This window comes from Actinia tenebrosa, unplaced genomic scaffold (assembly GCF_029948245.1).
Source record: "Actinia tenebrosa isolate PJP-AT-01 unplaced genomic scaffold, QUT_ActTen_1.0 PGA_scaffold14__42_contigs__length_11649687, whole genome shotgun sequence".
NCBI lineage: Eukaryota > Metazoa > Cnidaria > Anthozoa > Actiniaria > Actiniidae > Actinia > Actinia tenebrosa.
In genome coordinates this window covers 4,036,084-4,053,046 of record NW_028292574.1, presented here as the reverse complement: position 1 = coordinate 4,053,046, position 16,963 = coordinate 4,036,084, and the positions used below count along the sequence as shown (strand labels likewise).

At 37.9% G+C, this 16,963-nt stretch overlaps 2 protein-coding genes across 3 annotated transcripts in view; one reads left to right on the top strand and one right to left on the bottom strand.

Moving 5' to 3' along the window:
• Positions 1-65: 65 nt before the first annotated feature.
• On the top strand, positions 66-10,344 carry LOC116290880 (peroxisomal targeting signal 1 receptor). 2 transcript variants are annotated; one of them, XM_089029341.1, is made up of 22 exons: positions 66-227; positions 821-916; positions 1,306-1,353; positions 1,566-1,601; positions 1,903-2,026; positions 2,501-2,578; positions 2,951-2,998; positions 3,089-3,140; positions 3,666-3,701; positions 3,868-3,967; positions 4,344-4,400; positions 4,578-4,718; positions 5,665-5,717; positions 5,819-5,876; positions 6,336-6,452; positions 6,716-6,742; positions 7,097-7,167; positions 7,492-7,573; positions 7,904-7,944; positions 8,297-8,462; positions 8,693-8,983; positions 9,561-10,344. In XM_089029341.1, the coding sequence occupies exons 2-22, from the start codon at positions 821-823 to the stop codon at positions 9,738-9,740; spliced, it is 1,902 nt and encodes a 633-aa protein (XP_088885467.1). In that variant the 5' UTR covers positions 66-227; the 3' UTR covers positions 9,741-10,344. The 2 variants fall into 2 exon arrangements, with proteins under 2 accessions (XP_088885467.1, XP_088885466.1); XM_089029340.1 differs by having other exon boundaries at positions 802-916.
• Positions 10,312-16,963, bottom strand: part of LOC116290881 (dystrobrevin beta) — a 31,114-nt gene continuing 24,462 nt past the window's right edge. Inside the window, exons 19-21 of the mRNA XM_089029339.1 lie at positions 12,263-12,509; positions 11,459-11,745; positions 10,312-11,010 (exon numbers count right to left, since the gene is read on the bottom strand). Of these exons, the coding sequence (XP_088885465.1) occupies positions 10,900-11,010; positions 11,459-11,745; positions 12,263-12,509 (645 nt within the window). The 3' untranslated portion in view covers positions 10,312-10,899. The remainder of the gene's footprint in view (positions 11,011-11,458; positions 11,746-12,262; positions 12,510-16,963) is intronic.

The following is a 16,963-nucleotide window of genomic DNA, read 5'->3' as shown; positions in this document are numbered from 1 at the left end:
AGGCTCTACCACAGGAAGCCCAATAGATTAAGCCAGTACCACAGGAAGCCCAATATGTCGTAACTCTTAGTTCTAGTCAACACGAAGCAGCCATGTTTAGACGAAAAGATACTCTTTACTTAACCACTTATTTCTAACCCTAGAAAAAATATTTATGTTCTAGCCTTTGACTGAATGAAAAGTTTATTCAACTATTTTATAAATCGTGTTTTTATAAGTCGTAAAAGGTAGGTTTTTAAGACTTTTTTTAACCCCCAATAACCATTATCCACGTTCGACAAAAACTCAGATCAAAGATCGAGCCACATATTTTACCTATATTATTGAAGCTGTGATTTTTCTTCTGCTGGTGGTTTTTAAATAATACCACAATAGAGTGCATGCCATATATCCGTGAAACAATGACTAGCCATGTATTGCATAAAAGTATTTAGTTAGCAACCATTTAGTTGTAAAGTAGCTACGAGTTCACACGGGCATGAAGAAAACAAGACGTAGGAATATTTGATTTTGTTCCCAATGTTTTGCTCCAATAATATCCACTATTTTGTACAGAATAAAAGCAAAATAGCTGCAATTAGACATTAAATCTTTGGTGTTATTTCACGGATATAATGATGCACCATGTGTTATTCTCTTGAATATTGTTTCATTGTTTATTGATTCTACTTGAAAAGACAAAAGGGAAGGACTCAGTCTAAAATGGGAAAAACGTTGCGACCAGATTAATGGGTCTATTTGTACTGCTTACTTCAATAAGTGAAGATGTTAAAGTTTTAAAGTTTTAAATTTTATATTCAGATAATATATTTTATTCAAGATGGCAATGAGAGAATTGGTAGAAGGAGAATGCGGAGGAGCTAATCCACTTATGAAGTTAGTATCTCACTTTACACAAGACAAGTCTCTACGACAGGTAAAGGAATCATAAATGTGGTATTTATATTAGGAAAAATGGTCAATTTATCTTAAAGATCTAAGTCAGGGCATGGCATACTCACAGATCAACCCCTGAAACAACCTCTGGGCTGATCTAAGTCAGGGCATGGCTAACTCACAGATCAAACCCTGAAACAACCTCTGGGCTGATCTAAGTCAGGGCATGGCTAACTCACAAATCAACCCCTGAAACAACCTCTGGGTTGATCTAAGTCAGGGCATGGCTAACTCACAAATCAATCCCTGAAACAACCACTGGGCTGATCTAAGTCAGGGCATGGCAAACTCACAGATCGAACCCTGAAACAACCTCTGGGCTATCTAAGTCAGGGCACAGCTTTCTAGATTTTCTTCTGTTGATTTTAGGAAGGTCTTGTACAAGACAGATTTGGACCTCAAAATCATTTGTTACATGTAAGTACCATATAATTCTTACATAGATTAGATACCCTGCAGAAATTCCCAGATGAAATCAGAGTAGATCAATTTTGATGACACAATATTCATAAATTTTAATTCTCAAGAGAGTAAGATTATATCCTTTTGTCCTCCAAGTTGAGCTGCCCTGCTTTTCAAAATTCAACATCATCTGATTCATCATTTTTGTATTCTTCTTTGACCAAAAGGAAGAGCAAGCATTCCATAAAACAGCACAAGATGAGGTAATAAATGTATAATCTTATATTATTACCAATCATCACCACTCATAAAATAGAAAAATTTTGTGCACATTGAAGCACTTTATCCTAGATTCATACCATCATTTGACTACAACTACCAGAATGCTTTGCATAATTTCTTTCTAATTTTTGATTATTTTCCATCTTTTTTAAAAAATTTTTTATTCAAACATATTAACTCTCTGTGCGCAAAGGATTCTGGTAGTTGTAGTATATGATGCTATAATTTAATGCATTATTACCAAATAAAATGTGAACACATTGTTTCATTGTTTCATTCTAGCTGGTAAATGAATATCTTCACGATCCCCGAACACATGCGCCGCCCCAATCATTTAGAATGGATGCTCTTCTGCATGAGATGAAAGAGATTGAGGAAAGAAATTTACACCACACACCTGTTAGAGGTTAGTAAGGCTATTGTGTAGTTACAGAAATTATCCATACCGTCCCCACAGAGGAATTTGGAATTTCTGAAGGGTAGATTCGGGGGGGGGGGGGGGGGGGGGGGGAGAGGTGATCAGAGAACAGCTACAGAGTTTATATGAATTTTTTTTTTTTTTGAATTTCCGGGGGTGGGGTGGGGGTCTTTAAAAAAGAGTACTCCATGAGGGGGGTATAGATAATCTCTGGAACTACACATTGCCAGGGCAGATCCAGGGTTGCATTGGTTGGTGGACCCCTTTTGGGTTTTAAAAATAAGAAAAAGAATAAAAGGAAAGCTAAATATACTGGATTTCTTGTGCATCTCCTTTAAAACCATCCTAAATCTGCCACTGAATTATGCTTATTTTTTAAATGTCATAGTTAGTTTCCTCTTTATTATCACTATTTGAGTCATAATTATTGTTTAGTATTGATTGAATATTTTAATTCACTAGCGCCTGGAGTAGCAGACCTAGTGAGTGGTGAATGGGCTTCAGAATTTATGTTGTCATCAGAAGTACAGGGAGCAGGAGGTATAGAAAACACAACCTATTGTCTATCCATCCATCCATCCATCCGTCCCTTCCTCCCTGTCCCCCATCCACTCCATCCCTGCCCTCATCACCTCTCCCTCTCCATCTGTCTCTCTAAAGACTAACTCGACTCCCCCTCATCCCTCCGTATCTCTCCCTCTCCCCACTACCTCTATCCCTCCTCCCTCTCTCCCGCCCTTCATCCCCCATCCCTCTCCCTCCATTCTCCCTCCCTTCCTCCCTCCCTCCTTCCTCCCTCCTCCATTCCTCCCTCCCTCCATTCCTCCATCCATCCATCCATCCATCTCTTCGCTCTTTATCTCTTCCATCCATAACAGTTATGACATTCCTGCTTGTTAATAATCATTGCAGAATGGACAAAAGAATATGATGACGCTGTTCGACACCACCCAAGAGCAGGTACTGTACATAATATTATTAGACTATTAATAGCTTATATTAATATCAGTAGCGATACTTATTTTGGACTTTCTTGTTGTTAATTGTTAGAACTTCACAATGTTCCTGTCAAGTGGGCTAATGAGTACTTGGAAAATGTCAGGTTGGTTCATATCATAATTTAATGTTAGAATGCAAACACCTTTTCTATGGAAAAAAAGTGTTATAAGATTAATGTATGGTTCCAGAAAATCTCCACCGTAGAGGAAATTCGAAAAATAGGCCCCCTACCCCTCTGGAATTTCCTATTTTCTTCCATGCAAACCTTGTAATTTTGTTTTTCCTCTGACCCCTCACCCCTTTGGAATTTCCAATTTTCTCCATGGTAGGTATGAATATTTTCTGAAACCACACAATAGTCCCCTTCACAGTTCCCTGCACCATCTTGAAAGGTAGCCGTGCCTTTGCATAGAGACGAGACGAACGGTGAGCTTGAAATGATAGAGACATGCGAATAATTGTCTGAGGTGTTAAAAAAGGTCTCTTTCATTGCAAGCTCACCGTTTGTCACCTTCGATGCAAAGGCACGGCTACCTTTCAAGATGGGGCAGGGAACTGTGAAGGGGACTATTAGGATGTTTATATTTTATGAAATACTTAGTAAACATGTTCTATTTTATTTTATCAGAGAAGTGCATCATGACCCTCTTGACGACCAAAAATGGTAACTGAATTTATCATTAAGCCGCCTCACTATGCATGATCTGATTGGTTTAGAACTGTGCTGTATTTAATAAACAGGACTCAGCCACCCTTTTTCTTATGCTGTGTTGAAAGTTGCATGCCTTGGTTTGAATGAACATTGACAAGTGATATATTCTCTATCGTAGGACAGAAGAGTACAGACATGAAGATGAAAATGCACAGCTTGCTTCTGTTGCTGGAAATTTGCTAGAAAATAACCAGGACCCTAAATTTGCTAACTCAAAAGTGAGTCTTCAGTAATGAACCTCTTTCAAATTCTCATAATATAATTATCTTCCTTGATTCAGACTCATTTACTGTCGCCTCATTTTGACCATTGTATAAATATTCACAAATACCAGCGGTAAAGTCAATAATACACAACTTCAACAATACAAACACTTTGGAATTCCATGGACCTTCACTTGAATGCATGAATGTTCTACACAAAATCGATGCTAAACCTGAGCAATAGAGAATTCAAAACTGTAGATCAAAACATTACTTTCATGATTGATAACACCATCATAAAGTATCATGCAACACAGATATAGCTCAAGGATTTTTCATTCATTGGCGGATCAGGACAGGATGATCTTAATTTCAATTTTTTGTTTTTCAGTTTATGAATTTTATGAAGAAATTAAGAGACGGAGAATATAAAGTCATTGATAACCAGGCAGGTTTAACTTATATCAGAGTTCTTGAATTTTTGACGAATTTTTTAGTAATCCCAGTTTTTTAATCACAGATAGAACCCTGAAACAACCTCTGGGTTGATCTAAGTCAGGGCATGGCTAACTCACAGATTGAATCCCCAAGTTACTAAGATACTGCTATGATTTTCGTTCAACAGGTGATAGATACAAACACTGGTCAGGAAGTGACAGATGATTCCCAAGAAGTAGAGGAATGGATATCTGATTATGATAAATTTAGAGTTAGTGGCTCAGAAGAATGGGCAAAGGAATACATGGATCACCAAGGGTTAGAAAAGGTATGTAGAAATATTAGGGAAGCAGGAGAAAATAGCTTAGTAGTGACTGGACTCCCGGTCATGAGGAAAGATGCTTGTTGATTCTCTCCTGTGGGCTTTTCTTCTTGAAAATTTCAATTCGATCATGGAATGTCGGGCGACAGGTTTGATAGCCACTGGCTATTAAGTGCTACATGTATCCTCGTATAAAGACCAAAACATTTTATTATTATTTAGGGACAGACCATCAGATTTTTGAAGGGGGGGGGGGGGGGGGGTTGGGCAAAAACCAAAAAAAAAAAAAAATCCGAGCACAGCTTTAAAGAGTGAAAAGCAAAATCTGCATAAGAAAAGTGCCAGAAAAAGATTCCAAATTATGTCCAAAAAGATTCCTGCACAGCAGAGGTGGAAAGAAAATTCCTGCACAAAATAAATTGCCCAACCTTCCCCCCCAAATCTAACCAAAATCTAATGGTCCATCCCTTACCAGTAATTTATGTAGCACTCATACAAATGCCTCGTCAAAAATAACTTATTTTACACACACACACACACACACGAATGATTCAGAGTAAGATAGCTGCATTCATTTGGTATACATAGAGGATATTACATGGGTGCGTGGAGATACGAATTTTATCTTCGAGTGTTGAAAAGATCTCTCGCGAGTGAGCGCAGCGAACGAGTGAGAGATTTTCAACACGAGAAGATAAAATTCCTATCTCCAAGCGGCCATGTAATATTCTGTTTATTTTATAATTATCAATGAAGTATGTTTTGGCTTTTTCAGGCAATTCTTTCTGTGTATTTTTGAATAGCCATCGCAATGGTGTTATTTTCACACGTGAAAATAACATGTTATTTTCACGTGTGAAGATATCAATTTTTCAAAATAGAGAAAAATAGATATTTCATTGGTAATTATATAATAAATGTATATATCTAAATTGTGACATGTTGATTTCAGACTGAAATGGACTACTGGGATCATTTACAAGGACAATGGGAAGATCTGGTCAGGTGCGTTTGGTTACCATTTCTTAAAAACTATTGCAAGTTGAATTGTTCCTAAGACAATTCATTTGATTTGAACAACACTTTTTTGACGGTTTTTGTTATAGGTATGGAGATGAGGATGCGAGCTCCTGGTATAACGAATATGATGCAACACTTAATAAGGTAGCCTTTAGTTTTACAATAAATTTCTTTTTATTAATTTATGGTTTTACCAGCTGGTCTAGGGCCTTAATATATCTTTTTAGCTTCGTTGTTTGTTGTGCACATTTCAGACCATGTCATGCCACTCTTGGGAGTTGATTCTTTCATGTGTAAATATTTTCACATGTTCGTCATAAAAGAATAATACTCAAGGGAATGTCATGTGATCTGAAATGGGCAATTTGCATATGAAGCTATATTGCTCTATATAGGGTGATTATCCCATTTTTCAATTTCCCATTTTACATCCGAAGCATCAATTCATTTGAAGAGGATTTCCACAAAAAATCCTTTTTTCCTTTTTTCATTTCCTTTTATTTCCATATTTAACTAAAAACCATCTTTACAAAGACTTCCCTTTCACTTCCCTTCACTTCCCATGCGACATGAGTTTAATACTTTATTTCCTCAACGACCCAGGAATATAAATTTGAAGAAGACAACCCGTTACTAGACCATCCTAATCCATTTGAAGAAGGATTAAAGAAGCTTAAAGAAGGCGACCTGATAAGTGCTATATTGTTGTTTGAAGCGGAGGTCAGTAGATTCTCTGTTCAGTAAACCTTTTATCTTGGGCATAAAGCTTTCTATTTCAGATAACATGTCACTCTCTTGAGAATAAGATTCTTTGTTTTAGTTGTATCCATATTCATGTGTTTTCTCATGCCCAACCATTAAATAAAGAAATAATACTCTAGGAAATTACATCCAAGCTGGTAATCAGAGGTCTATAATTGTATCATGTGATAATGGGTTTCCTTTCTATATGCTAATTAATTGCTCATGCCTTTGTTTTGCAGGTACAACAGAGACCAGAACATGCAGAAGTAAGTACATGTATTTCTTCATTCATTCACTCCCATTATCATCCTTTTCAAAGCAAAATTGACATTGAAAAACCTTCAACATTTCATTAATTTTTTGTTTAGAATTTAAAGGGTTTTTGAAGACATTGAGAGTGAGAAATGGTGCAGATTCTTAGCATTTTCATGCCAACCATGTCTTTAAACATTACACCTCCTCAAAAGATTTCTGCCTCTCCCTCGCCAAGCTAGGAAAACAATTATTCATCAATCATTAATACAATTACTATATCTTTTTAAGAAAGAGACACACACGTATTTAGAATTTTACTCTACTCAGAGACATTATGTAAAATAATATTACCAATTCTGTGGTAGGGTTGGCAGTACCTTGGGACAAGTCAAGCAGAGAACGAACAAGATACGTTGGCTATAATGGCACTGAACAAGTACGCCAATCAATTGTCCCCTTCACAGTTTCCGGCACCATGTTGAAAGCTAGCCATGCATTGAATGATGTGTTTTCAAATGATAGCGATGTGAATAATTGTCCAAGGTGTTAAAAAAAGGTCTATCATTGCAAGCTCACCGTTCGTCTCTCTTTGATACAAAGGCATGGCTACCTTTCAAGATGCTGCAGGGAACTGTAGAAGGGATTATTGAGTTTGAAAATAATTTGCATGTGGTGAAAGATTATGAATAAGAATACAGATCTTTTTTTTTTTTGAAGAAAAACCAATAGTGGTAAAATGAATTATTTGTTATTCTTGAAGGTGTTTAGAATTACAGCCTGTTAACCTAACAGCATTAATGGCGCTAGCAGTAAGCTACACCAACGAGTCCATGCAGTCACAGGTAAGGCTGAGGTACAATAGATCCTTCTCTCAAATAGAGGGTGGGTGGGCCAAGGCTTGAGCCTTGGAGGAAGCCAGTTACTCTTGCAAATAGCTTCTTTTCGTGTCAGTTATTTTACACAAGGTATAGATTCTCCTTTCCTTAAATAGATGGTGGACCAAGATTAGATCCTTGAAGGAAACCAGTAGCCCTTGCAAGGAAATCTCGTTCATTTACAGTTTTGTCATTTTTATGTCTTATGCAGGTGGTTTTCTTGTAGTCAGCATTATTCTATGGAAAAACTCTTTTTTCGTGGTAGTAATTGTTTTAAACATTACGTTTCATTGACAGGCATGTAGTACGTTAAAAAGATGGCTTAAAGTAAATCCACGGTAAGCCGAAAAACTTGTAATATATCATATATTCTTGCTGCCGTTGTTTTTGCTGCTGCTCCTGCTGTTGCTGCTGCCATTGTTGCTACTACTCTTGTTCCTGTTGTTGTTGCTGCTGCTGTTGCTGCTGCTGTTGCTGTTATTGCTGCTGCTGTTATTGCTGCTGCTGTTGTTGCTGCTGCTGCTGCTGTTATTGCTGTTGTTGTTGCTGCTGCTGTTGTTGCTGCTGTTGGTGTTGCTTGCTGTTGGTGTTGGTGTTTCTGCTACTGTTGTTGCCGCCTCTGCTGCTACAACTGCTGTTGCTAATGTTTTTCCTCACTGTTTTGTCTAACAACCATCATGACGTCATCAGCTATGGAGACCTGGTGCCTAATGAGCCCACAGATGGAGCCAGAAGTCAGGAGAATCGACCCATTGTATCAAGTATTATGTCACCAGAGATGTACAATGAAATAAGAGACCTGTACATTGCAGCTGCGCAGAAAACACCAGAGAACGATATAGATCCAACTGTACAGGTTTGTAAAACGTTTTAAAATTGGGTTCCCTGTGTTTTCATGCCACTGTGCCCAAGGCACGTCTAGATGTAGACTATTGCCTATTGCCTATATTCTTGATGCATTCTTGGACACAAACCAAACTTGTAACAATGTGCAGCTTGTGAGGATGCATCCTATAGATTTCTTCAAGTCTACATTAGTATCTACTTCACAATTTCTATCCTAAGATACAATATTTCTCTCCTTAGGTTGGCTTGGGTGTCTTGTTCAACCTATCAGGCGAATACGACAAAGCAATTGATTGTTTCCAGTCGGCCTTGCATGTTTGCCCAGATGATGCGTTACTATGGAACAGACTTGGTGCAACCTTGGCTAACGGTGGGCGCAGCGAGGAAGCAGTTGACGCCTACAGACATGCACTGTCATATAGCCCTGGGTTCATCCGTTGCCGTTATAATCTTGGTATCAGTTGTATTAATCTTGGTGCGCATAAAGAAGCAGTTGAGCATTTCCTCACGGCACTCAATATGCAGAGGAAGGCAAGTAGTACAATACTCTATATAGACCAACTGATCTCTACTTGGGGTTTTGATAGCTTTACATCAATCCTTCTCTTGAGTGTTATGATGATTGTGGTAATTGTGATGCTGGGGATGATTATATGATGGTTGTTAAGATGATGGTGATAATGATGGTGATGATGATGGTGATGATGATAGTAATGGTGATGGTTGTTAAGATGATGGTGATGATGATGATGGTGATGTTGATGATGATGATGATGGCGAGGTGATGATGAGGTGATGATGAGGATGACGTTGGTGATGATGATGATGAGGATGATGTCGGTGTTGGTGATGACGTTGATAATGGTGATGATGATGACGATGATGGTGATGATGGTGGTGATGATAGTGATGATGATGGTGATGAATGTTGATGTTGGTGATGAATAAATGATGATGATGATGGTGATGAATGTTGATGTTGGTGATGAATAAATGATGATGATGATGGTGATGATTGCCATTTTGCTGATTATGGTGGTGATGGTGATGGTGATGATGGTGATGATTCTGATGATTCTGTGTACTCAAGTGAGCGTTTCTCTTCCAGGGTACTGTATCACCCAGTGGTACCATCACCACCATGTCCGACAATATCTGGTCAACACTGCGCATGACATTATCTTTGATGGGTAAAGCAGAGCTTCATCAATCAGTCGATAAACGTGACCTTGATCACTTGAACAGCGTTTTCCCCCATGAATCAGAACCAATACCAGTGATGGTTTAGACTGGGCTTCCTGTATGGACTCCATTCGACTACCATGTTCCAGCTACCTATTCTCTTGTGATGTGTTTGATGGAAGTAATGGTCCTTACACAAATGGCACAGAAATTTCTAGATTGTTGTGAGCTATATCTTTAGCTGAAACTGTCTGCTCATCACCCCATCACCCCTTCCCCCCCACAATAGACAAATGTATGTTTGAAATAGCACAAAAATAATTCATGGCATGCTGCGATGGAGAAATGTGTTACTTTTGCTATGCCATGCCGTCACACCAAATATAAAATACATAAAAGAAAGTGAATATGGAACCATGATGGAACCATGTAACTGTCAACCAGTACCATGCAGATGAATATGCATAATATTTTCCCATTTCAGACCATGTGTCATTCCCTAGAGTTATTTATTTGTTTAACGAACGCACATGAATAGACACATAAATATGGATACAACTCAAACAAAGAATCTCAGTATTCTCAAGAGAATGGCCATGTGGTCTGAAATGAAATAACATTACGCCAAAGGTAAAGAGGTCTCTTAGACATATGAATATGAAAAACTGAAATGAGAATAGAATGAATAAAGCATGCTTTTATTCAAAGTATCACATCTCCAAGTCTAGTCTATCTTTCAATTCTTTTATCAAATCCTTTAAGTTATACTTCAAGTGTAGTCCCTTTTACTTGCCATAGCAAAACCATTAATTATTAGAAAAAGTATATTGAAAATATTTATCCATTCTATTTCCTAAAAGCTAGTGCTGAAAAACTTTAAAAAGGTACAAACTTTTCGTTATTGTTCAATTATTGGCTTCCTCTGGTCTATGACACAGGGAGCCCAATAAAAATAGAAAACTCTACAAAGAACTTACCTTGAAAAAAGTGTAGGAACAGAATTTTTTTTGTGACTATCGTGACCCATTATGATGTAACAACTGATTCCATTGATTGATCATAGTATCAAGACATTACGACTGATTTGATTGGCCAACATGGATAACTACATCACATCTGATTTCATAAGTCTACTTAATTTTTGTTTTTCCCTGAAAAAATATAGCTTTTTCACGTACAAAAATATACTGAATATATAAAAACTACGAAAGTTATCTTATTGATGTTAAATTCTAAAAGCTATAAATCTATTGTCTACCGAGTATTTATCGATTTGCCCAGCGTTGCATGGTTTCTCGCCATTCCATGTCTTCGTCATCAGTTCGTAGGTTGCCTTCGTCGTCATCTGTTTGTATGTAACTTTCATCATCTGTCATCTGAGACATAAAAAAATAGTTAAAATCGTAAAAAATATTTGATCTGAGCACAAGTTAAGATGCGGACACACGGTGCAACATTGCAAGCAACAAATTTGAACCGAGATGACACACGTTCAACAAAATCGCGCAACATCGCTTGTGTCAGCGCGCTATGCTAAGATGTTTGGTTAGCAGTTATAAATTTGGTGCAAGCTGATTGGCTGGAAACTTCAAAATGTTGCACGCAATGTTGCAGCCATGTTCACATGATGAAATTTGTTGCGCGCAGTGTAGCAAGAGTAGAGCGCGATTCAACTTCAGATTCATTGCTGCAGTGTTGCGTGCAACAATTTTCGGGGTAGACACACGCTGCAACAGTCCTGTTGCGTGCAAATAGTTGCGCTTAATGTTGCTGAATACGAATTGATTCAAATTGATTCCCTGTGTTTGAAAAAGCCGAGTTTACCTGGGTTCTAGACGAGTACTTGGGCTCTCCAGTGCGCATGTGCAACTCATCATCATCAGTATCAGTATCAGTCCTATCACTGTCTCCTCGCCGTAAGGGCCTCTTATGAACCTTCCTCTGACCATTCACGTCACCACGGCCGTTAGCTAGACTGCCATTCTTGGGAGCCTGGGCACCACTTGCTCGAAGTGATTCACGCATCTGATTGACCTGGTACTCGAGGACGTCAAGGTCTATTTCTGGTGTACCGTTCTTTGTTGTTAAGGTAATGTTATCCTCTTCATCTTCTAATAAATGAACAAATACGAAATGCATCAATATATAGAAAAGACAAAAATACCGGAAAGGTAAATCGACCTAGAGACCCTATAGACAGACAGACCTACAGACAGGTATACAGACCTATAGACAGACCTGTAGACAGGTAGACCTACAGACAGGTATACAGACCTATAGACAGACCTACAGACAGGTAGACCTACAGACAGGTATACAGACCTATAGATAGACCTATAGACAGGTAGACCTACAGACAGACAGACCTACAGACAGGTATACAGACCTATAGACAGACCTGTAGACAGGTAGACCTACAGACAGGTATACAGACCTATAGATAGACCTATAGACAGGTAGACCTACAGACAGGTATACAGATCTATAGATAGACCTGTAGACAGGTAGACCTACAGACAGGTATACAGATCTATAGATAGACCTGTAGACAGGTAGATCGACCTATAAATAGATAGACTTGTAGACAGGTACTTACAAAAACAGAGAGAACAAAAAAGCAAAACGTACCTGAATTGAGCTCCCTGACAAGCGACGACATGGCGTTGGTGACGGAATCAGCAGCCAATAGCAAGTCATGTCTGAGATTACGCTGACCACCAGTATCCACTGTCCTATCACCAAACGCATCTTTGATATCTCCATCAACCCCGCTCAGCTGCTTGGAATCTGGGGACAAGGGCGTGTCAGGAGCCTTGGCAAACACATCAGAACTGGCCGAGGATTTAGGGCTTCGAGCAGTTCGAGGTGAGCCAGCCTATTGATAAAAAGAACACAAAATATATTCATTGTAATCTTTAGAGATATGTGTGTGAGGTGTGAGTTAGAGTGATTCTATTTGACCCGTGAAGATATAGTAAGCATAATACTAACATAGTTGTACACACTAATTCCATTGTTTTCTTTTGTTTCACTTTGACTGTTCATCACAAATTATACGACTTTGTTTGACGGGCTAAGGAAAAAGATCTCTACGAAATTAAAGTAAATCAAAGTGGGCTAATAGATAACAATTTTTACAACTTATGGTGAACTTATGGAAACGTACTCGCTGAAACTTTGGTAAAGTTTAACGAGTCTTTAGAAGCCAAAACCAGGCTAATTAAGCAACATGTTTTACCTATTGTAGCCCATACATTTTTTCCTCGAAATACATCAATACTTTACTTAGACTTCAACACAGTAACGCTCTATTCACTAATGACAAAGACTGATAAATCTCGTAGGCTGATTACTAGAATAAAAGTATTCATTGATAGTCTCCTGCCATGATGTGACGGTCAACTGTAACGCGGTTTAGTCAACAACCGTGAAATATCAATTTATTTCCGATTGCCATCCGTAGAGTATAAACCCCTGGTTCTGCGTCCTCTGTTCGCGGATTTCCTTCCTCCTTCCGCGAGGGATCTGACTGATTAAATCCATCGACTTAATTCAAATGAGATAAAAATAGAATTACTAGACAAAAAGGTAAGAAGAATGTGAATGAGGGATTATAGATTCTTTGTTTTACGTCCCTGAAATCAGGAAATAATTTGAGAGTACTAATCTAGATAACGCACCATGATAGTTGCCTCACGTGTTGTTGTTGTGAATGAAGTCATGAACGTGTCAAATTCATGTTTCCATGGAGATAGCAATGCAATGGCTTAAAAGAAGTATGTGGGTAGTGACTGACAGCATAGTTAATAGAGGGGAACCTCTATTAACTATGCTGACAGCACGTGCACAGTACGACATGCTGTAACATTGAAGTGGCTTCCCATAAGAATGGTTATCGTATGAGTGGGAAACGTAAGGTACTGACTTACAGCAAGTACACGGTACGACATGCCGTAACATTGAAGTGGCTTCCATAAGAATGATTATCGTATGAGTGAGAAACGTACGGTACTGACTTACAGTACGTACACGGTACGACATGCCGTAACGAACATTGAAATGGCTTTTTGAAGTAACATTGAAATGGCTTCCCATAAGGTTATCGTATGAGTGGGTACGACATGCCGTAACATTGAAATGGCTTCTTTTGCGTTTCGTGCGATCGTGTGATTTTACGATGTTCGCGTGCAAATCGTTTCAAATATCCTAGATACGTGTGTAAGATAATTACTGAGTACACGAAACTTCAATCACGCAAAATCACGAACACCAAATAACGAAAACAAAACGAATTCAAAACATGTTCTGATAAAGATGCCAAGCCTTAAAAATAAAGAAATTCTTAGTTCAGTAACCTTTTCTCCCACCTCGTATTGACGTTAAAAAAGAGGTTGTAAAACCAAACTTACGTCATATCAGTTCAAACAACAAGACTAAATTTAGAAACTCTAACGAGCCACTGAGGATCAAGTCATCATGATTTAACAATTAAGCAACATTCTGTTGTAAACAATGATGATAAAACTATTCATAAAAAACGTCAAAGCATCTCGAAAAGGAAACAATTAAAACATTGCTTGAAATACAGGATATATTGGAGCTAAAAATAGCTAGTAACAGAATTAATAGGATTATATACGATTATCTGTTACTTAAGTTTGTTTTTTAGATCATAACGCAATTGACCAAGCGCACTAACTTGAAGCAAGTTTGATGACCCGTATTTTAGCGCCAAAATGAAAAGTCTATTGTTATTAAATTCTAATTTACGAAAACGTTTTTGAATGATTTCTTTTTCACAAAACAGAGAAGTACAAGATTTTGGCCGTCTTCTTTTAGCGAATATGAAGATTTTTCGTTTCAAAATGCAACGAAAAACTAGTGATGAAAAAAAGGGAATGATTCGAAAACGTTAAAAAAAGAGAATGGAAAACTACTGATGAGAAAAGAGATTCAGGAAAGTTGAGAAAAAGTTATGAGAATTGGAAAAAAACACAGACAGACAGACAGCTAGAACAAAAAGAAATATCTATAAAATGTAAAAAAGTTAACATCATTTGAGTTAGTGAGTTAGGTGTGTCGTAAGTGAATATTTAGTTTGAAGAAGGGAAAAGAGAAGCCTTAAAGAAAAGTGTGCCTTGATACACCAAAATTCCAAGAAAAAATAAATAATAAATAAATAAATAATAAAGAAATAAAAAAGAAGAAAAAAGAAAAAAAGAAAAGAAAAGAAAAATATACTACAGATTGTAAAGATCGTACCTTAAAGCTGAATTGTGTAATTTTGGAAGGATTAATTTGACAACTTGAGCCTCTGATGGAATCAAAGGTCGACATCCCAGTACAAGAAACACACGGTGCCTTAAAATCAATTCCAAGCCAGTCCCAGAAAAAATACGAATTTGAAAACATCATTAACAGACTGATGAAGACGAGCGGTTTGTAGAGAGTCATGTTTGCAGTAAATTCTGTAAAAGATTCGCGGATTCGAAGAAGCATTTTCAAGTTGTGAAGTATTTTCGAGGCCAGATGTCTGGATGAGCTCAGGACGAGGTAATGCGCCTTGCAGAAAATAGGAGAGGTTTTTATGTGGTAGCTCTATTGTGCAAGGTTAAACATAAAAAGAGGCATTAATGGCTGTTTTGAAGGAGCGAATTCTCCGCCCCCTAATTCACGGACCACTTGGATCCATTGTCCATAACAGCAGAATCCCACACTAAGGGGTCCAGTATCACATCAAATGGAACACTTAAATTATCTTAAAAACTTTGAATTACAGACGCTAAAAGCTGTTCTATTCTACTGCATTTCCCTTCGCAGTTGCTACGTCTTTACCCACGAACTATTCCTTTGTTTGTACAGGAAGTATCCTTATTTCTCTAAATTTCAAAGAAGAAGGTTGTAGTTAAATAGAGAAAGCGTTGGGTTTTTTTTTGGAGTGTTGGAGTAAGTTAATTGTTTGTATTATGTACTGGAAGAGATATTGGTTCCATAGCGAGTATCGTAGCCATATAAATCGGTCGAATGGGTTGGTCATTTAGGGACATTCGTCTCGAAGTTAGTTCGAATGATTAGTTTTAAATTGGCTTGCTTAATGAGAAAATAAAACAATTTGGGGGGGATGAAGTGGAAATGCCGATTAACAAGGCTGGGTAGATGTTTATCCAATGAATTCTAATCCTAAATAGGATAAGGAAAGACCTGTATGTTGACTATTGTTTCTTTCAAAGTTAAAGAAAGGCGTTTTTCGTCATGTGATTATGTGAAAAAGAATTAGAGTCAGAGAGAGAGAAAGAGAGAAAGGAAAAAAAGAAAGAAAGAAAGTAAGTAAGTAAGAAAGAAAGAAAGAAAGAAAGAGAAAGAAAGAAAGAAAGAAAGAAAGGAAGGAAGGAAGGAAGGAAGAAGAAGGAAGGAAGGAAGGAAGGAAGAAAGAAACAAAGTAGTGCAGTACATCAGAAACCTATTTTTAGCTTCAATCATGGCGTCGAATATGCTACACCGAGTCATTAGTTCAAGAGATTGAGCAATAATTCCTGCTTGTTCGAGGTTTTACATTTACATATACGATGGATAGATACTGTATGTCTGTTATATTAAGAGACACAGAACTCGCACTCACTTTAGACCACTGAGATAGACCAGAGCAGCCAGTCCAACATTGAAAACAAGAGATCCCTTTCATGTGACGTCAAAGGAGCTCAATTTGGAGGACAAAACAAAAGAATTTCAATCTCCTGAGAATTGGAAACCTATTGTTATGTCCTCCAAATTGAGCTGCATTACAACGTGTTGCAAGGGGTCTATTAAACAAACAAATGGCAGAGGTGACACCTTATAGAGCTGGTGTAACTTGGCTAGAGTAGGTATCAATACACTGTCAGCCATGTCTAGCTCGTCATAACACAAAGGGCCAGACATGCACATAAACTGTAGATACTACAAGCTATACATGATGCCAAATATATGCAAAACACTGACGATGGCTGTAGTTGAGCCGCGGCATGTCTAGATCTTAAAACTGTGGTTCCTATTTATCAAAATATCCTTATACAAAAAAAAATCACGATATTTGAAGATGACGGGTGCGGGATTTTTAGGAGATCAACATTTATGATCAGGACGTTGCGACAAACTTAAGCACGAATAATACATTAGATATCAGCTCATCTGGGAAGGGGGGGGGGGGGGAGGGTGGGGGTGCGAATCTCCTGCACTCCTACCCTAGATCTACCCCTGAGGTGATGATAGCCAAAGGACAAGCTCAAAGAGATCTATCCTCTGGAGGACAACGAAGAATACAGACGTTATATCTTTAATGACAAAACTTGA